The following is a 22,666-nucleotide window of genomic DNA, read 5'->3' as shown; positions in this document are numbered from 1 at the left end:
TTTATCCTAAGTCATATTGCACGACTCGTTAAAGGGTTGATTGTGACTTGTAGGATCGCTACTTCCAATAGGTGGCGCTGTAGAGTTTAAGTCCTCTTTTTCTCAGAAGAGGCAATTTGCATAGTTTTATTACGGCATTGATAATAGCGGGAAATCCCACAACATGGTGCCTTGGATGCTATGATGTAAGTTTGATCTATTTGATCCTCAAGGATTTGAGACTTGCAGCGTAAATACAAACCCATATGAACAGGAACATATAAACCTGATGCAGCTTTAGTGATCTCCAAATGTAGTAAGACTACAGAGTAGAAGCAGAACCCCAGAAGATATACCGTAGGAGAAAATCTGTGACTTCACCCAGACAATGTTTCAGATTCTCATTTGAAGCCTTTCTTGAAATAAGAAGCTAAAACGTTGGATGTGTCCAGAAGAATATAATAAGTAAGCTTTCACATTTTCACCTATATCTACTACAGGTTTGGACTGGCCCACTGGGGTCTGGGTAATTCACTGGTGGGCCCCCTATGTGTATTGTACTGTATATATATATATATATATATATATATATATATATATATATATATATATATATATATATATATATATATATATATATATATATATATATATATATCCAAGTCCAGTTACTTGGATAACACCAGAGCATAGCAGGATAACATGTTATCCAAGCATATTCGCTCATCACTATTTCTAGAGTATTCTTTTAAAAGATTGTTGTTATTTTTACAACAATCATGGTGGCTCAGTGGTTAGCAGCGCTCGAGTCCTGGGTTCAAATTCCGCCAAGGACAACATCTGCAAGGAGTTTGTATGTTCTTCCCGTGTTTGCGTGGATTTCCTCTGTGTTCTCCGGTTTCCTCCCACATTCCAAAGACATACTGATAGGGAATTTAGATGTGAGCCCCATTGGGGACAGCAATGATAATGTGTGCAACCTGTAAAGCGCTGCGGAATATGTTAGCGCTATATAAAAGTAAAGATTATTATTAGACACAGGTTACCACCAGCAATGAGTCTTCACAATCAGAATATAAAATAAATGGGGTTAAAAGAGTTATCTTCAATAAGCAGCTGTTGACACTATAAGGACAAAAGTAATGGGGCATTCCTTCTGCAAAGAGTTTGTATGTTCTCTCCGTGTTCGCGTGGGTTTCCTCCGGGTTCTCCGGTTTCCTCCCACATTCCAAAGACATACTGATAGGGAATTTAGATTGTGAGCCCCATTGGGGACAGCGATGATAATGTCTGTAAAGCGCTGCGTAATATGTTAGCGCTATATAAAAATAAAGATTATTAATAAAGATTATTATTTTAATGATTGAATTTAGGTTCTTCGCTCAGTCCTCTGCCGAGCCATCTTACTTTATTAACAAATGTGACAGAATGACTTGTTCTACAGAGCGCACCGAAACCGTTGTGGTCCTGTAATAGGACGTCATCATTGTAACAAGTCAGCTCAAGACATTTCTTCCCTCCTAAACGTTCCGCCATTATTATTGAAAAGTGTAAGCATTTAGGAATGACAACAACCCAGTCATATAGTGAAGACCACATAAAATTACAAAGCGGGGTCCCCAAGTGCTGAGGAGCATAGTGTATAAAGGCGCCGACGCTATGCTGACTCCATAACTGCAGAGTCCAAACCTCCTCTGGCCTTAACATCAGCACAAACACCGTGTGCTGCGAGCTTCTCGGATTAGGTTTCCATGCCCGAGCAGCTGCATGCATGTTTTACATCCCCAACACAATGCCAAGTGTTGGATGGAGTGACATAAAGCTGCCAACACTGGACTCTGGGGCAGCGGAAACATATTCTGTGGAGTGAAGCGTTATGCTGCTTCATCTGGGAGTCTAATGGACTAGTCTGGGTTTTGGTGTATGCCAAGAGACTGATACTGGCCTGACTGCATTGTGCCAGCTAAAAAGTTTGGTGGAGGAGGGACAATGCATTGACCAAGGCCCTTTAGTTTCAGTATCGGCATATCAAAAAGATTTGGACATTTTTAGGCTTCCAACTCTGTAGGAACAGTTTGGGGAACACACGTTTCTATTCCAGCAGAACTGTGCTCAGTGCACAAAGCAAGGTCCATAAAGGCATAAATGGTGGAATTTTCTGTAGAACATAGCCGGCCACACAAAGCCTGGACCTCAGTAGGGATGAAATAAAGTGTAGATTAAGAATAGGTCCTCTCGATCAATATCATGGTCTGATGTTCTTGTATATAAATGGGCAAATATTCCCATAGACACCCTCGAAACGTTGTTAAAAGCCTTCCCAGAAGAGCAGAAGCTGTTTTAGCTACAGCGGGACCAACTCCATATTAATGCCTGTGGATTTAGAATGGGATGTCATAGAACCTCCTGTAGGTGTAATGTGGAGGGTGCACAAGAGGGACCAATGGATTTGGCCACCCGCTTTGAAGCCCAACTGAATGTAAATCCCTTCCAGCCTTTACAGTGTGTAGAAGCCACCAGTAATATATAACATTTACCTTTTCCTACATTGTGTTTATTCAATGAGAAGATTACAGTTTACCTTAAGCAACACCCTTAAGAAACACCCAAGACACGGAAGACAAATTGACATCACATTGTTATTTACATGTACGGAGGTCAGTTTACATCTCCATGACTTACGTGTGTACACAGCCCAGTGCAGATCAAGGACATCTCAAAGGCATTTTTTGATCCCTCTATACTACATGTAACAGTAGAAGATACAGAGAAGCTGCACCATGTCAATCACGAGACCGAAATACTCTGTATAAAACTATGGAGTTAAATATGGATATTTACTTCAATAATCACATCAGATAATACTGGTATTACTGATGGTAGGAGTGTTAGCCAATCCATTCTTAAGGTGCGTATGTTTAAAGAGTCTTCATTTAAAAACTGCATTTTGTGATTATTTGTGCTATCCTTGTCTAATATTTACATTTGTTTGGTGATCGGAAACATGTAAGTGTGACAAACATGCAAAAGAATAGGAAATCAGGAAGGGGGCAAACACTTTTTCACACAACCATATATACTGCGTTGTGTATCTATGACATTGCCTACCATTCAGATATATAGCAGTTTTTATAATTCAAGTATATAGAATGCATAGTGATAATAGGTATAGGTAATGTGGTAACGGTATAAACTATACTCACTACAGTAAGATAATCAGGGGACCCAAAGCAGCGTGGCGCCCACTCGACGTGTGTTTCGACGTTGACCTTTGTCAGGGGCTGGCATCATCAAAAGAGGTGTGTTTAAAAAGTGTTATTGGCTAATCAGAAGGCAGAATGTGTGTAATAAGCCAATAGTGTGAGGGGGCGTGGTATGGCATATCATGCTTCTTGGGCCAATATCAAACAGAGAGAAGGTGTATGACCAATAGCATTGAGGGGGACCTGGTGTGAGGCATGACGCAGCCAATCAAGCCGGAGAATCAAGTGACCGCGTAATGTGATCCACGTCGTTAGGAGCACATAGGAAACCATGTAACCCGACGTCACAGAGAACACAGCGATACATATAGTGAGGAAAGCTTCAGGAACCAGGATGTGCATGCGTGCCGCCCCACTCAATCAATAAAATAGAGAATATCAATAGAAGTTAATGGGGAGAATATTGTAACATGTACTTGTCACAAATCATTAAGGGATTCATGGCAGCTGTGGGTCTGCTGAAATATAAATGTTGTTTTTTCCTTTTGGTCCAGCAAAAGTTAATGTCAGTCTGTTGCTGGCAGTTCCTATTAGGATGGTCAGCTGATGTTGGTTGGTAACCACTCCCACCTCCCTTTAATTAGTCACATGACCCATCAGCTGATCATTGGTTATAGAGTTCTTCTATGCAGACCAGCTAGGGGTGTGAAGCTCTCCTGTGATGGTGGTATTGCTGCTGTTTGAGTTCTGATTCCTGGTGCAGTTTTCTCTGCTGCTGTGGAGCTTAGCAGCAGAGCCTCAGCTGAGTATTTTCCTTTTTGTCTGTCCCGTGTTTGTCTCTTCCCCTGTTTGTTACTTTCTGCAGTGGTGAGGCTAGCAATGGCATCCTTGCCGGCCAGGGCACTAGAGATGACAGTCAGGGAGTAGGTATGTGATGGCGACGGGGAGAAGGACCCACATAGGGCATCAGGGGAGCTTAGGGACAGGCACAGGTTGGAGTCAGCAGGTGCCCCATACCTCGCTCCCTACCGTTAGGGCCTTCTTCTCCCTTTTCCATCCCGTCGTATTTATATGCTGTGTCGTCTGCTGGACTTACCCATATCTGAGCGTGGTATTATCAACTGGTCTGTGTAATGGATGGTGTGCTCAGGAAGGAGGTCTTTTGGAGATAGTAAAATGTAAATAATTGTGATATGTTCTCTGTTATATCCTTGCACTGAATGCAATCTTTTTTTCTGTCTGTCATGTCGTATTTGCAATATACAGAAGGAACATAAGCAGTGACACTTCACATAATCATCAATGATAATGGTCACTATGGAAACTGCAAAACCGCATCAGTACCATTTACACTTTATCCAGACACCCATTCATGAGTGCACGGCTCACTGAAGGTGCAATGTGCTCATAGACACGGAAACATGATGTTAGTCACATAACAGATATATAACTTATAAGACCTAAAACACAGAGCATGTGCAAATAATAAAGAGACGATGAATATATCCCAATGCTATAATCTCCACCTAGCACATTATCCTTATTATAACCTCCTGCTATAGTGAGTGATGCTCCTGCTTTACAGATTACATAAGATCTGCTAAAGCCTCTGCATTGCAGGGAGTTCCAGATCAACCCGGATTTACGTTTAGGAAAGTAATAACGTAAGAGAATAAAATGAAACAAAGGCCAAAAGTCTGAAAGAGAACCTGTCGCAAATATGTATTTCTAACCCAATGAAAATGCCGCCGTTCTCCGGAATTTGGCATCGTTTGTTTCCTGTGTTCCTGCACCTCCATATGGAAAATAATATAAGATTTTAGCCAACTGGGCGTGGTCCTCAAAAAGATGTTCACAGGGAAGAGCTGAGGATCACGCCCATCTGGCTAATTAGGCTACATTTATGTACAGGGAGGTCGCTGGAATATCCCAGGAACGGAGAGTTGCAGAAAGAAAAGAAAAACAATGCCAGATTCAGAAGGATGGCATTTACATCAGGAAAAAAATATATTCATAATATATGGCGAGTACAGGTCCTTTTTAAGAAAACGATCAAGTGAACCATTCAAACAAGAATAGGAGCACGGGACGACATACTATTGGAGCAACCTGGCCCTATAGATAAGGGGCCACTAATATCTCCTGCTGATACAGGGGCCCTCTTCTCTCTGTGCCGGCCCCCGGAGTCGGAGACCGTGGTATTGTGGCTGTCATACTACAGAGGCGGCTATAATATGCTTATGCTAAGCCCATATGGCAGACGGCTTACTGTAAAAAAAAATAGCAGAACTTGGTAACATAACTGCCGTTTTGCTTCCTCATTCTTTAGTTATTTCCCCTCTTCCTTTATTTTCACAGTTTGGTAAAATCTTCGGTCAATTTCTTACAAAGTACAGCAGCGTACGGCATAGCAGAGCTGGAATGGTGACTTTTGGCTCTGTTGCTCCTTGCGAAACCTGCGAGGCAAAACTTCGTTCTGTTCACGCGCTTTTAACTGATTAAATGAGAAAAATAAGAAAGGAAGATGTATGACACCACATACTAGTAGTGTGTTACAGCGGGGTAATGTCCATTTACATAGAGACACAATTTGTATGTAGATCTCTAAAGACGTATCAGATCTACACATTACATTTGCATTACATGGCTTATAAGCCTCCTTACACTGGCATGCCAGGCCTGTACTCCTGTTTTTGAAATAAAGCAGTAATATTATTCTATTCACAATACTGCAGGAGAGATAGGATGCATATCTTTACACGAGTATTCATAAATATGGAAGTTATCCCTTATCAATGGGAAAGTAGATAACTAAGTCGCTCGGAGTCCGACTGCTGGGACCCCCACTAGAGATGAGTGAAAGTGCTCGGATAAAGTCTTATCCGAGCATGCTCGTGTACTAACCGAGTGCCTTCGGCGTGCTCAAAACATAAGTTTGAGTCCCTGCGGCTGTTAGACAGCTGCAACACGTGCAGGGATAACCTAACAAACAGGTAATCCCTACATATGTTGCTGCTGTCTAACAGCCATGAGACATGCAGCCGCAGGGACCAGAACATATTTTTCGAACACACTGAAAACAGTTGGCTAGCACACGAGCATGCTCAGATAACACCTTATCCCAGCACGTTCGCTCATCACTATCCCCCATTAATCCTGAGAGGTGAGGATATGTACATGGTTGATTATGCGCATTGCCGCCCCATTCATTCTTATTGGGCCGGAAGAAGATAGCAGCGAGGTGCATTTGGCTGTTCTTCGGCGCTCCAGTAAGGAATGGAGCAGCAGTGCACGATTGACCTCTGCCACATTCACACCGCGGAGTCGGAATATCTTTTCACAGCACTTTTGAATCAGAACAATACTATTCTGACAAAATCGAAATCTGTTAGTCGAATTGAGTGGATGTGGCCAAAACTAATTTCGGAAGATTCACTCACCTGTTTAGGTCTTGGCCTAGGTTACTACTATTAAATGAACTATATAAGCAGATTATTGCTATTTCAATATCAACCAAACACTGTCATATTAATCAATTCATCAATGAATCCACTTCCATTTTCTGTCGCGGCACATCATGGAAGATGAACATCAGTACAATATGTTGTAAGGATTGCACCGTATGCGCCTTAGGTAATCAGGTCCCAGCGTTCTCCTAAGCCCGGATGACAGTTTTCTGTAAAGGCCTCTCCGTTCCACCATGTTCATTACCAGAGAGCCAGCTGTCGCGGAGCACTGTGATTGCTCAGTGAGCGGCTGTGTTGGATGTCACCGCACATTCCCTCGATGTGCCATGTCTACACGCAGGTACAAAAACTGATGGCCTCTCTGATGGGAAATTTGGGATGTGACACAATTTCTATTAACAATTTTCATCACAATGGAGATTAATTAGATACTTGTAATTACCTAACTCTCGTGTTTTCCATCTTTTCTTAATTGTCTCCCTTGGTATTTTCCTGGACATAATTAGATCAGAGTCACAATACATCCATTATTACTTTAGCTTTTTTAAAGATTACATTATTTTCAGAATAATGTGGCTGCTCCTTTCCTAAAAAACACAATGGGGTGGAATTTGTGAATTGTATGTTTCTAATGGCAATCAATCACAGAACAGCTTTTATTTTCCAGCATCAAAATACAAAATGAAAGCCGCTCTGTGATTGGTTGTTATGGTCAATAAGGACAGGATTAGACTTCTGCAAGGTCTGCAAGTATATAGGGCATAGATGTCAAACTCAAGGCCCGCCTGCCAAATCCAGCCCGTCATGTCATTCTATTCTATTCTCATACACTTTATGCAGTTAATAGCCTCTGTGTCTGTACTGCTACATACTTAGACAGTTAACTGGTTCATGCAGCTTTACATGAACACCCGAGCCTTACACTATGGCTGGTCCGAATAACTAAGGCTTCTTTCACACTAGCGTCGGGCTCGGCCCGTCGCTGTGCGTCGGGCCGACGTTCCCGACGCTAGCGTTGTCTCCTCCGCACAACGGGGGCAGCGGATGCATTTTTCCAGCGCATCCGCTGCCTCATTGTGAGGTGCGGGGAAGTGCGGGGAGGTGGGGGCGGAGTTCCGGCCGCGCATGCGCGGTCGGAAAAAGCAGACCGTCGTGAGCAAAAAACGTTACATGTAGCGTTTTTTGCTCCCAACGGTCCGCCACTGCACGACGCATCCGTCGCACGACGGGTGCGACGTGTGGCAATCCGTCACAATGCGTCGCTTAATGTTAATCAATGGTGAAAAAACGCATCCTGCAAACACTTTTGCAGGATGCGTTTTTTCGGCAAAACGACGCATTGTGACGCAATGCAGTTAACGCTAGTGTGAAAGTAGCCTAAAGCAATTGTTACCATCCACCTCTCGTGTCTCCCCTTTTCCTCATAGGATGTAAGCTTGCGAGCAGGGCCCTCATTCCTACTGGTATCTGTTGTGAACTGTGATTTCTGTTATGCTGTAATGTCTATTGTCTGTACAAGTCCCCTCTATAATTTGTAAAGCGCTGCGGAATATGTTGGTGCTATATAAATAAAATTATTATTATTATTCTATGCGGCCCGCGAGGCCAAGACACACTTCAGCACTGCTCCATCCAGCTCCATACGAGGAAAGTGGAGAGCCGTTCGGAGCAGTGCTGGAGTGTGTGCCGATGCTCAAATCTAAGATGGCAGCCGCCCCTTGTGCTGGCAAAACCCCCTCTACTAAGTACTGGCTGCGTTCAACATAGACACAGCCAGTGCTTAGCAGAGGGGATGGAGCAGGCACAGGGATGGGATGGAGCAGGCACAGGAAGGGGATGGAGCAGGCACAGGGAGCTGATGCGATCTTCAAATCTGAACAGATGCAGCCAAAAGAGGGGGCACAAGGAACAGGCGCCATATTTGTGAGTGAACAGTGCACACCATGAACACAGTCAGCCTGCACAAATAGTGAACGTAGTGATTACAGTCAACTAGGACAAATAATGAATGCAGTGGATCTAGTCAGCCAGAACAAACAATGAAGGCAGAGAACGCAGTCTACCAACAGAAAAAGTGAACGCAGTCAGCCAGTACAAACAGTGAACGCAGTCAGCCAGCACAAAAAGTGAACACAAAGGACACAGTCAGCCAGCACTTTTGTGTGGTTCCATCTTTGAATCAGAGCAGCCAATACTTAGCAAAGGGAGCAGCCATCTTGGACTCTGAGGTATGGTACAGCTCCTCTCTAAGCCCTACTACCTAGGAACAGCTCTCTTAGCCCTACTACCCAGAGACAGCGCTCTTAGCCCTTCTACGTGGGGATATCTCTCTTAGCCCTACTACCCAGGGACAGCGCTCTTAGCCCTTCTACATGGGGATATCTCTCTTAGTCCTACTACCCAGGAACAGCGCTACTACCCAGGAAATCCTTTTAGTTAGCAAATCATGGTCATTTTGTCTATGGAGGTAGTTATTATAGAATTAACCCCTTGTAACACTGACAGAAACCTGCCCTAGAAAGTTAGGAGAGCTGCCTGTGAGCATGAGCAGGTTGAAGCTCCTCTGCTGTGACTTAGAGATATCCTATATTATGTACTGTCATTTAGATAGACCAGGTGGACAGCAGTGTGAGCAGCCTCTTCTTACCTCAGCACCTCCTGGTATCTCCAGCATTAGATCAGAAAGAATTGTGGACAGCAATGTTGACAGCCTCTTCTTACTTCAGCATCCCTGGGATCTCCAGAATAAAATCAGATAGACAGGGGGGCCAGCAGTGTAAGCAGCCATTTCCAATCTCAGCACCTCTGGTATCTCCAGTATTAGGTCAGATCGAAAGGTTGGACAGCAGTGTGAGCAGCCTCTTCTTACCTCAGCATCGCTGATATCTCCAGCAACAGATCACATAGACCGGGTGGTCAGTAGTGTGAGCAGCCTCTTCTTACCTCAGCACTCCTGCTATGTCCAGTATTAGATCAGATAGACAGGGTGGGCAGCAGTGTGAGCAGCCTCTTCTTACCTCAGCACCTCCAGTATTAGACTAGACAGGGTGAACAGCAGTGTGAGCAGCCTCTTCTTACCCCAGCACCCCTGGTATCTCCAGTATTAGATTAGACAGGGTGGACAGCAGTGTGAGCAGCCTCTTCTTACCTCGGCACCTCCTGGTATCTCCAGTATTAGATTAGACAGGGTGGACAGCAGTGTGAGCAGTCTCTTCTTACCCCAGCACCCCTGGCATCTCCAGTATTAGATTAGACAGGGTGGACAGCAGTGTGAGCAGCCTCTTCTTACCTCAGCACCTCTAGTATCTCCAGTATTAGATCATAATATTCATTAGGAGCACATTTTCCTGCACATGAAGAAGGTACGGAGCTTCCTACTGCACATGCTCACAGGCACCTGACCTGTCTGAGATTTTAGGACAGGTTTCTGCCAGTGTAATCAGCTGGCAACCATACTATTTCTATAGTGATTGCTTCTCTAGACAAACAATTGTGATTTGCAAATTATAAGTACACTCCCTGACAGAAGTTGTGTCGCTTATCGATGTTATGTTAATAAAAGCTTATAACCTGACATTAAATTCATCCATTGGTTGTATAAATTATTCTTTTGAAAGCTGAAACCCTCCGAAATGTGGTTTAGGATAAGAAAATAAATTGGCATCAATGCAGAAATATTGATCAGTTAATGGACACAGAATGGCCAGATTTTGGCAAGACAAAAGTTTTGTCACCTGGTCATATAATACACCCAATCCTAGTTTACATCCTAACATGTGCTCAGTTAATGAACAGTTAATTAGTGTGTGTGTATAAAAACAAACCCAGCACCCCAGACCTTCACTTGAACTAACCAAAGCCTGGATTATCAAGAGGCTGAAGACCAGATCCACTGCAGAGGTGGCTGGCACCTTTAATGTGTCTCAGTTTCATGTACAAAGAATTAAAAAAAGATTTGAAGAGACTGGAGATGTGTTTGACAAACCCAGGTCCGGCAGACCCCGCAAGACAACTGCTCAGGAGGAACATTTGTTGGCTAGAAAATCCAAAGCAAGCCCCTCTTCCACTGCAGCAGAGCTCCAACAGGCCTGGTCACCTCAAGTCCCTGTGTCAACTAGAACAGTTTGTAGGATTCTGTCTTGAAATGGCCTCCATGGTCGAATCAGTGCCCAGAAGCCAGCACTAAACAAAAGGCAAATAAAAAACCGTGTGGCATTTGCAAAGTCGCACAAATGGAAGCTGGAAAAGTGGCAGAAGGTGGATTTCTCTGATGAATCTTCAGTAGAATTACATCACAGCCGCCGCAAATACTGCAGGAGACCTACTGGAGCCCGTATGGATCCAAAATACACCCAGAAAACAGTTACATTTGGTGGTTGAAAGATCATGGTCTGGGGTTACATTCAGTATGGGGGTGTGCGAAACATTTGCAAGGTGGAAGGCAATAGCAATAGCCTTAAATATCAAGAAGTATTAGCTACCTTTTATATTCCAAATCATAAAAGGGGTCAAATTCTTCAGCATGATGGTGCTCCATCTCATACATCCATCTCTACAACAAAGTTCCTCCAGGCAAAAAAGATCAAGGTGCTCAAGGACTGGCCAGCCCAGTCACCAGACATGAACATCATTGAGCATGTTTGGGGTAGGATGAAAGAGGAAGCTTGGAAGAGAAAATCAAAGAATCTAGATGAACTCTGGGAGGCATGTAAGACTATATTCTTTGCTATTCCTGATGACTTATAAATAAATTGTATGAATCATTGTTGAACCGCATGGATGCAGTCCTTCAAGCTCATGGAGTCACACAAAATATTAAATATGACTCTAATAGCACCACAACTTCATTCACCAATGTTATGCAACATATAGTTGTATTTTAAGTTAAAGGGAACCTGTCACCCCCCCCTTCCCAGTCGTTTCAAACTAAAAGAGCCACCTTGTGCAGCAGTAATGCTGCATTCTGACAAGGTGGCTCTTTTAGTTCTGGGTGCTGTAACTTGAGAAATAATCAGTTTTATAATTTGTCCGAAATACCTGGTGTTCAGTCAAGTAGGCCGGCGTTTCCCCCCGGCTTCAGGCAGCACACTGCTGTCACTCACATCTTCTTGGCGCCGGCCGCCGCCTCCTCCTCACCGCTGGTTTCAAAAGTAGCCGGCGCCTGCGCTCTTATCCCCTGCCTGGTGCAGGCGCAGTGAGCGCTGGCCGTCTTTCCTCATATGCAGCCCAGCTGACTGCGCGGCCGCCCTGCCTGTGATTCCCAGCCCCGCAGTGACTTATGATTTATTCACATTGCGGGGCTGCTCACTGCGCCTGCACCAGGCAGGGGAAAAGAGCGCAGGCGCCGGCTACTTTTGAAACCAGCGGTGAGGAGGAGGCGGCGGCCGGCGCCAAGAAGATGTGAGTGACAGCTATGTGCTGTCTGAAGCAGGGGGGAAACGCCGGCCTACTTGACTGAACACCAGGTATTTCGGACAAATTATAAAACTGATTATTTCTCAAGTTACAGCCCCAGAACTAAAAGAGCCACCTTGTCAGAATGCAGCATTACTGCTGCACAAGGTGGCTCTTTTAGTTTGAAACGACTGGGGGGGGGGTGACAGGTTCCCTTTAATAATTAATTGAATATCACATTACTTTCTGTGGGCGACAAAACTTTTGTCTTGCCAAAATTTGACCATTCTATGTCCATTAACTGATCAATATTTCTGCATTGATGCCAATTTATTTTCTTAACCTAAACCACATTTCGTAGGGTATCAGCTTTCAAAAGAATAATTTATACAACCAATGGATGAATTTAACATCAGGTTATAAGCTTTTATTTACATAACATGGATAAACGGCATAACTTCTGTCAAGGAGTGTATATAGGAATTTATTTACCATGTCACTTCCTTAACTTACACAGCCAAACCACAGATGGACAAAACAACATCTACACCTATGTTGCAAATGCCACATGGCAGCAGTGTACGCTCATCCTATTAGCCTGGGTTTATCCAAGCAGTACTGTGCCATGGGGCCCATTACTGCACAGTTAAACTGTATGCACATTACTGCAGTTTTGAGATTTGATTTTTCACAGCACAATTTTTACAGCTGAAAAATATTTTGTTTTACCATATTTCACTTAAAAAAATTGATACAAGTCACAGATCAATGTGGCACATTCAACTCTAAGGGTCCATGAAAAAAGTGAGCAGAGCATGGATGACATTCTTATTTCATCCTTGCGATGTCCATTTTTTAGGCTTCTTTTTGCACATAAGAAAGACTGACACAACACTGATGGTGAAAACAAACACAATGACCAAAGTATGATCAAGTACGCTGGTGAAAATCGGTCCATGCGAGGATAAGAAACAGACCTTAGAACCTTACTTAGTATTTTGGGAGGTGAGGTCCATTTTTTATGTTTAACACTTTTTGCAAAGTGTAATGTTTTCTCACGTCTGGTACAATGGAGCATGATGACGATGTTGAGAATTTTCTTTCAATACTCAGCCAATATGGAACGCAGAAGCAGCAAACACTGTATTATACTGTACGTCTTCCTGTACAATGTAAATAATGAAACGTCCCACTTCCGTAGGGTTAAGTGTCAATTTAACATTCCCTTCTGTTCTCTATTATAAGTATCCATAATGAATGAGACGTCTCAGTTTGTACAATGTGCGGCAGAACTTTTACAGAATAAAAACTGACATTCAATCAGATTAAAAGCAGCTTGAGGAAAGATGATCCCCGGCCTTGCGCTGATGCCAAATTGTTGCCTTCGCTGTCAGTAGATCTTATTATTTCATTAGAGTCGCACTAGGTGATCATTGACTGACTGACCGACTAAGACCTTCATGTTTCCTTCAACAGCACGCCAACAATTCTGCTTCTCCTGTATCTTTAATACAAGTGCAATGCGAGTAAAGAAGCTTCATGAAAAAATGAACTTCATGTACAAGGGCCAGTGGCAAAATTTGTAGTTCACGAACACCGACGCAAAATCTCCAAAAGAGCCCCATTATCTTAAATAGTATTGGCCTTCTCATAGGCGCCAAAGTGACCTATTGAACACCCATAGGCTCCAAGGCTGCAGCCCCCCGTATATTGTTAGATGGTTGATAAATCCCTGACATCTGTTGACATCATATATCGAAGGAGAGAAGAATCAGTCATGTTTAATTACAACTCGCCTTTTGTTATTTCCGAAGATAATGTGCCGCAGCATCTTACTGCACTGCTCTAATAGAAAATATATGGACGTTCACTTGAACTGAGTATAGACGTGTATAGAAAGATTGGGAGAAAATTAATATAATTCAGTAACATAAAACACGTAATTTGATAACAAGTTCGGTACAAAACTGGGACCATCCATGACATACTGGTATATTAAGCTATTACAACAGTTTTACAACAATGTCACAACTATTAAAAGGAGGAGAACAGTCTTGTCTTTCAAAATATCACCGTACTTTTAGCTATTTATGTGACAAACACAAGACGATAATTTCCATTGTTTGTGTAAATTTGCAGCCGGTCCTTACTGCATTTCTACAAGTCAGAAACCAGAGGGATCGGCCTCATTCGAGTCAATGGAAGATGTGATCTGGTTTGATAACAGACATGACGACAGCGTACCACCATCTGTGACCCTCAGATTTATAGCTGCTTTTTTCTAGACTTATCAAAGAAGTTAAAGAATACAGGACTAATTTTATATCCACCAAATAAACCAAAATAGATAAAAAAAGTGCTGACATTACATAAGAACCTCTCATCTGCAAGAAGAGCTATATGGAAGAATGACCTATAGGAAATAGGAAGATTATTTTGCAAGATTAGTGAATATTGGGATTGTTGATTTTCTATTCTAAAAAAATATAATTTTAATTCTGCGGCATTTCAGAGAAAAACATACTTTTAAGAGCTGCCACGGATCGAGCCACACTTATGACTAGTCATACAGGCGGTTCCCCGGTGGCTTCTCTCCGCCCGCTGATAGTGACTGACAATCCTCTGCCTTCTGTGCTTGTGCACACTGTCATAATAAAGCTCTGGGCAACTTCCAACTTGTGCAGATGTAAAAAAGGAAGCTATAGAGGTGCATAAGATCCTACAATATCTCTGTATGCATCCAATTTCACATGGGTTGGGGTAAGTCGAAAGTCACATGAATTTAACAAAAATTGTAGTATGTTCATCAGGGGCGATAATAAGCAGAAACTGAGACATCTCCGTAGTACTATGTAGTACAGAACACTAGAATACATGCAGATTACTTGTGCATAGTTTATTTGGCATTACTCCAAGTGCCTTTGTACCGACTCGGTGTACCTGAGGTCTATTTTGTTGTTTTCAAAGAGACCTATATATAATGTATTCCCATCTCAATTTTTTTTATTAATCTACATTTTTATCTGTAATAGTGAATTATTTCTCCTTTGCACTAAGAAATATTTACTACAGATATACTATGAAACCTCTCCAAACCTCAGTCTTGGACTAAATGTTTTTGCGTTGTATTTTTAATATTATGATATCCTGGGTGCATTAGTATTCGTGTCTGAAAGAACCACCCCTCTAGCAGACCACTGTTTACTGCAATTTTAAATGGTCATTTCAATAAGGTTTCAATTTATTTCTTGTAGAGACGGCGCAAATCAATTTGCAGGACTCAGTCCATCGGCCACATCAGTAATCTGTGGCCATTGGGTGCATCATGCATGGTCCATCATCACACAGATCACGCATGTCATGTTCAACGGGAAGGTCTAAAAGGCTCCTGAGATAAATGCATTATTGGCTCATTAATCTCTAGAGGTCTCAACGATCTGACTTGGTAAACTGAAGGTGAAGGTTGGAAGAAATATTTTTTTTAGCTTGGAATAATGTTTTCTGTGTCTTTATTGAAAGGTTAATAAGATGATGGCAGCCAGAGAAGCAAGTGAAGCCAATACTACGTAAGCCGTAACTACTGGAAGAAAAAGGTCAAAGCTTTAAAGGCACTCTGGACCACCGTAGAAAAAAAGGATCACAGCTTCAAAGGTACCCTGACCCACCATAGAAAAAAGGGTCAAAGCTTGAAAGATATCCTGGACCACCATAGAAAAAAGGTTCAATGATTGAAAGGTACCCTGACCCACCATAGAAAAAAGGGTCAAAGCTTGAAAGATATCCTGGACCACCATAGAAAAAAGGTTCAATGATTGAAAGGTACCCTGAACCACCATAGAAAAAAAGGGTCAAAGCTTGAAAGGTACCCTGAACCACCATAGAAAAATGGGTCAAAACTTGAAAGATATCCTGGACCACCATAGAAAAAAGGGTCAATGCTTGGAAGGTACCCTGAACCACCATAGAAAAAAGGGTCAAAGCTTGAAAGGTACCCTGAACCACCATAGAAAAAAGTGTCAAAGCTTGAAAGATATCCTGGACCACCATAGAAAAAAGGGTCAATGCTTGAAAGGTACTCTGAACTACTATGAAAAGCTGAAGAGACACCAAACTCCATTGTTCTAGTTAGCCACATATACAAAATCACATTGTACTGAAGCCATTGGCAATGGAGCTGCATACAGTACATGGCAACAACTCAAGTATTGTGGCAAAAAACTTCTGGCAAATGCTGAAATCTCCGCATTGTCTGCTCATCTCAACGTCCGGGAGTTATTTTACTACCTATGGAACAAATCTTCTTTGAAAGTCTAAGGACAAAGACAATTTTATTACCGATAGTGGGAACTATTAGATTTCATCATTTATCGCACAAGAGACTCTTTATGGACGTCTGCAACGCAAAACGGGATGCAGCTCTACAACTGATTCCAACACTATGACATAAAAGTACCTTATTATGAACGCTGCTTCCTCGTCTGTGTGATTAACCATTTCAAGGCTAAACCTTGACATAAGTCACAGGGTTAAAGCAATCTGGTGAAGTTGAATGCTGCTTTGCTGTGTAAATTAATGCTGCCTCTATACTCCGGCTAGCACAAAGACCCCCGAGGAGATTTGCACATTTCAATCATTAATCTCTGCACGTCCCTACACAGGGTCCTCTCTCTCTCTCTCTGTCTTTCCTTCCCACATGAGATATGCATGTGATGGCCGCACTCTCAGCCTAGGGAAACCTCTCCCAGATCAGGCTGCTGTGTATACACACATGTCATGTATGTACAGTATGTCTGCTGAGGACAGAGGATCCATCCATGGCGTATAATAAAATGGTTCTGATAATACAGACTTACATCATATAATGAATAAAACCGTCAGAGAGCGATTCATTTCTTCAGTCCTGGGGTCATAGATGAAAGATTGGTCTATTTGATGTACTGTGTTTAGGTCAAAGTTTAAATATATAATGCAAATATAGAGGACCTGGGCCAAAACCTGAACCCATGCACTGACATAATCTTTATCCCTCATCTGGATAGCCTAGATGTCTCACATATTTTAACCATATGACTAACTGCAATAAATGTCCCATGTACCACGCAGACGAGTAACTTGACGCTCTTGGGCCCCAATGCAAAGTCTTAAAATGTGCCAATTATTATAATGGTGCTTTCCTATGTAGCCGTAAGACTTTTGGGCTCCTGAGACACCTGGGAGTTGGGTACATTTGCTACCTCTGTGCCCTCTATAGCTAAAACTCATCACTTTTAACGAACAAGCAGAAATGATGTAGAATTGCAATTTCTTACTATAATTGCATATATTTAAACCCACTATAGCTTTCCCGTCACCTTGTCAGCAGAGTCACGCTTGAGTCTTTCCAGGATTACATTATTGATGGTCTGTGCTGAACAGAGACGATCAATATTTTATCAGTGGAGGTCTGACTTGACACCCGTAACCTGTTTAAAGAGGATCTGTCACTTCCCATTCAAATGTAATTCTTTTCTTTTGATTAAATGTCACTGTTCTCCTAAATCTGGGCTTGTTTTTATTTTTTTTTTGTTGTTCTTGCACCTCTTAAGATAATAACACATACTCACCTCCAGTGCCGGCGCCGTTCCCCCGTTATGTCAGGAAAGCCAGTGATGACACCGATGGAACGATGCCGGAACTGTCTCTCCAGATACAACAATCACAACCAAACTTCTAGCTCGCCTCCCTTGGATAAATCAAGACTTCCGGAAAAAAGACAGCCGCAGCTCTCACTTCCTCCAGATGTCAATTACATAGGTGGGGGAGGAGAACGAAGCGTTGATTGGCCACAGGGATCACGTGACATAACAATGTCATGCAATCTCCGGGAGAGCCAGTGCCGCCACCACTGGAACGGCACCAGTATCGGAGGTGAGTATAAGTATTATTATTTTAATAGGGGGAAACAAGGGGTTATCTGAGTAGAGAACCCTTTTAAGTTAGAGGAGAGTTGCTGTTAGACCTTGCAATTTAAACACTGGATTGTCTGTAGCCCTCACACAAGCACCACAGTCCATTCAAACAGCTGATTTTCAGGGGTTTGAGGAGTCGGATCCCCACTGACCTGATATTGATGGCCTGACACGATATTGTGAAACTCCCTTTAAGTTGCCCATACCCATTGGTAAATGTTGGATGAACTTGGAAGCATAAATAAGGGGAATCAGGAAGGATAGACTCTAATATGGCTATTTCTAGTGGGATTAAAGGTCCAAAGTAGGCATTTCAATTTATATTAGGAGACTGTTGCAATTTTTTAATTACACACTCTGGGTACTTGGCAAATGGTAAGATCAGCTTGTGCGTATAGAGTATCTAGTAAACCCTACAATTTACCATTGAATTGATATCTGAGACTAAAGAATGCCTCAAAATGACACTCTGACCCTAGCAAAATAGCGAATACAGTAGCGAAAATTACCAGAACTCTTCAAAAAATGACCTAATAATTACCAAAGGATACATAGGCAGCATGGTTCATTTATAAAGGGCTATTACATTGCAGACAGATGAAAAATATAATTTATAGCATTAAAAAACCATAATATCAGATTTAATCTGAAAACGGACTATTGCTTAATGTTATGTTATTGTAAAACTTCCAGAAACAGGACGACTTCTGCTTTTCTTTAAGATATCGTTAATTCTGCATAATCAGAAAAACTCAAGATCCACACACACAATACAAAATTACAATGTACGTATCCTATCTGTATACAGATGGGGAGCCGAGTTGATCATGGGGCGCAACTGATTGGGGAAAACTGATCAATGAATTTTATGTAGAAAATGCATTAAGAAAAATGAAGCAAAGACATCAGAACGGTGACACTTGGTCTGAGCCCGATGTATATGAGCTCCTAACACGTTTTCAAACATGTGTCTGAAAAATTAAAACTTCAGGTTTAATATTTCCAATAATGGCCAACACCGGACTAGTAGAATAGGCTGATGCCAAACAACATGACGTCAGGGCAAAAGAAGGATCGGGTATGTTGACTTTAAATGCCTGATTCATTGGTTGTTGGACAAGATAAGACGTCCCCAGAGGTGTCCGAAAAAAGGAATACTCCCCTTTACCCATAGGAAAGCACATGTCCGCTCAACTGAGCCTAATGGTCATGTATATCAGAGTCAGAAGACAGTTTTGAACAATTGTCCGACAACTATCTTTTGTGTTTTGGGATATTTCATTTTTTCCCTAAAGGTTTTATATGGGCCGTCAGCTGAACCTACGGCATTATTATAATGTCATATTTGACTATATCCTCTTTCCAATGCATATTGTATTTGGACCAGAAAGCAGAACTTGCAGATGAGTAATAAAGTCTTCCGGTTATTTTGTGTTAACATTTTACTTGCCAAATATAGTAACGAAAAAAGAAAAAAAAACCTGATGGGACAAAATGAAATATAAATGGTATACATATTAATTAATAAAATAATTAAATATTAAAATAGTGAACAGGCAAAAAAAGTGAAAATCGCCTTGATGCCTAACCAAGGTGAGTATATATATATATATATATATATATATATATATATATATATATATATATATATATATATAGTCATGGTAAATACCAAAGTCAATATGGGAGGTATATAATAAGATGCATCTCACGAAAGTGGATGGATCATAAGGCAAATATGAACTCAAGAATAAAGGTTAAAGTGCCAGCACTATTGAAAAGTCCCGAACAGTAAAACTACATAAAAGTGCAGTAATACAGATGATAAAATCAGGACAAACAGTAAGCAAAGTACGGTATATTGATTTTCACCCACCAATGACGTGATGAGAGTTTCGCTCATGCTTCATCAAGGGTCAAATATAGTGCTACAAAGCATACAAGTATATTTATTAAACTTATTTATATTTTTAGTATATTTATGTAATATTTTCATATTAAAACCTCTGCAGGAAGTCAGCATATGTTCATGGCCTGACCCCAGCGTACTATGCTGTCCTAATAATTACAAGCAGCCACTATGGGCACAGAGTGCAGCATATATCCATCTACCCATAGATGTAATTACTCCCACAGAATTATCACGATCTGTGAGCCAAACTGATTACACATGTAAGATTGCTTTAAATTATTGAAAAAAATATAGAAAATGCTGTAAAATTGCAATAATTTAATAAACAGAATTGTATGATTGCCTGTGGCGATAAGCAGGGTTGTGACGATAATTCATTCGGAGGCACAGCGACTATACCAGACACATTTTTAGAATATCATCCACCTAGGATTGTGCAATGATCGGAGTAAGATCACTTTTATAAAAAAACAAAGCTCATTCAGTAGATAGTAAAGGCTTCTATAGCCTCTCACACCAGTTTGACTCCTGGGAATAATCAATTATTCAGAGCATTGCAATGGTGAAATGCAGCCATCCAGGCAGAGCAGGGACCAGCACATGCAGCAGTGTGTCTGACATCCATGGCTTACAATATTGTACTATACAACAAAGGACATAAGGCAGCAATGCATCCTGCCTGTCATCCCCAGCCCCAGCTGCACAGAAGCCCTCACCTTTCTCACACACACCAGGCATTGACAGGCAGCGATGTCCTCCCCTATGGCTCCCTGTGCTTACCATACAGTGTGCTCCTGGTGACCTGTCCTCCCATAGTAGATGGATGAGGGGCTGCAGTCACATCACAGGGCAGGGGCACTGCTCACACCCAGCAGCCTGGCTCATGCTGCACATGTACAGGCACCCAGCTGATTCCTAATAATACTCCTACTAGAGCGATGCTCCAAGGAGCTGACACCACAGGAGCCTCCCTCTCCAGCAGCAATGTCATGTGTATGTACATAGGAGGGAGGGACTGCTGCCTGCCTGAAATAGCAGAGAGCCAGGCTGTGAGTGCTAACACCAGGGATCTCCCCTGTGCTGCACACTCCTGCCCTGGAGACACTGCTGCACTCACTGCATTCTGCAAAGCCTGCACTGCCCTGCTGTCAGGGACGCTTTCAGGCAAAGTGGGGCCCTAGGCAAAGTTTAAAATGGGGCCCCAAATGCTAACATATTGCACATCACACAGAAGCATTTCTGCTGTATTTACATGCGCTGATCTCAGGCCGCTAAACGAGTGTGATCGACAATATTGAAATCCTTCAACGCTTGTTTCCCGGCCTCTTTCCACCGTCTGAGAAAGAATGATGGGGACAGAACGATCACTAATAGATCACTAACAGATCACCATACAGTATCATGCTATCAGCAGCATATCTACAGTTTACACCGGCGATGTGCTGCTGAGAACAATGATTTTTATTCCAGCATAAACAATCCAATCGCCCAATGAATAGGCATTTTGCTTGTTTAGTATAATACACCCCATAGTCCTCCATATATTATAATGTGCACCACAGTCCTGCATATTGTAAAATGCACACCCTATAGTCCTCCATATAATATAATGTGCTCCATAGTCCTCCATATAGTATAATACACTCCTCATAGTCCTCCATATAGAATTATACACTTCCCATAGTCCTCCATATAGTATAATACACTCCTCCTAGTCCTCTATATATTGAAATATACTATCAGTCCTCCATATAGCATAATACACTCCTCACAGTGCTCCATATAGTATAATGGACCGCCATAGTCATCCATGTAGTACAATTCACTTCCCATAGTATAATGCTCCCCATAGTTCTTCATATAGTATAATGTATTCCCCATAGTCCTTGATACAGTATAATTCAGCCCACATATAGTATAATGCAGCCACCATCCCACAGAGTATAATTTAACCTCCCCATAGAATATAATGCAGCCCTCCCATATAGTATAATATAGCCCCCTCATAGAGTATGATGCAATCACCCCTCATAGAATATAAATATAATATAGCCCCCCATAGAATATAATGTAGCCCCGAACAGGATATAATACAGCCCACCTCCCCATAGAATATAATGTAGCCCCATCAAAGAGTATGATGCAATCATCCCTCATGAAATCTAATAAAGCCCCCCACAGAATATATTGCATAGTATATAACACAGCCTCCTCCATAGAATATAATGTATAATGTACCCCCCAAATATATGACACAGCCACATAGTATATAACACAGCCTCCCCCATGGAATATAATATACCCCCATAGTATATAGCACAGCCCACATAGTAGTATATAGCACAGCCAACATAGTAGCATATAGCACAGCCACGTAGTATATAGCACAGCCCACACAGTAGTATATAGCACAGCCCACACAGTAGTATACAGCACTGCCCACACAATAGTATACAGCACTGCCCGCACAGTAGTATACAGCACTGCCCACACAGTAGTATACAACACTGCCCACACAGTAGTATACAGCACAGCCCACACAGTAGTATACAGCACTGCCCACACAGTAGTATACAGCACTGCCCACACACTAGTATACAACACTGCCCACACACTAGTATACAGCACTGCCCACACAGTAGTATACAGCACAGCCCACACCAGTAGTAAACAGCACTGCCCACACAGTAGTATACGAGGACAGCCCACACAGTAGTATACAGCACTGCCCACACAGTAGTATACAGCACTGCCCACACAGTA

At 42.1% G+C, this 22,666-nt stretch overlaps 1 protein-coding gene across 3 annotated transcripts in view; it reads right to left on the bottom strand.

The window, feature by feature from the left end:
• NEURL1 (neuralized E3 ubiquitin protein ligase 1) overlaps positions 1 to 22,666 on the bottom strand; it is a 319,459-nt gene that overhangs the window by 88,054 nt on the left and 208,739 nt on the right. Inside the window, exon 1 of one of the 3 annotated variants that reach the window (XM_077258684.1) lies at positions 20,684 to 20,894. The exons of the other annotated variants lie outside the window; for them this stretch is intronic. Within the exon in view, the coding sequence (XP_077114799.1) occupies positions 20,684 to 20,717 (34 nt within the window). The 5' untranslated portion in view covers positions 20,718 to 20,894. Of the gene's footprint in view, positions 1 to 20,683; positions 20,895 to 22,666 lie in introns of those variants that run through there. 3 annotated transcript variants of the gene reach the window in all.

Source organism: Ranitomeya variabilis, chromosome 4, assembly GCF_051348905.1.
Source record: "Ranitomeya variabilis isolate aRanVar5 chromosome 4, aRanVar5.hap1, whole genome shotgun sequence".
Lineage (NCBI taxonomy): Eukaryota > Metazoa > Chordata > Amphibia > Anura > Dendrobatidae > Ranitomeya > Ranitomeya variabilis.
This window is presented reverse-complemented; position numbering and strand designations above follow the sequence as displayed.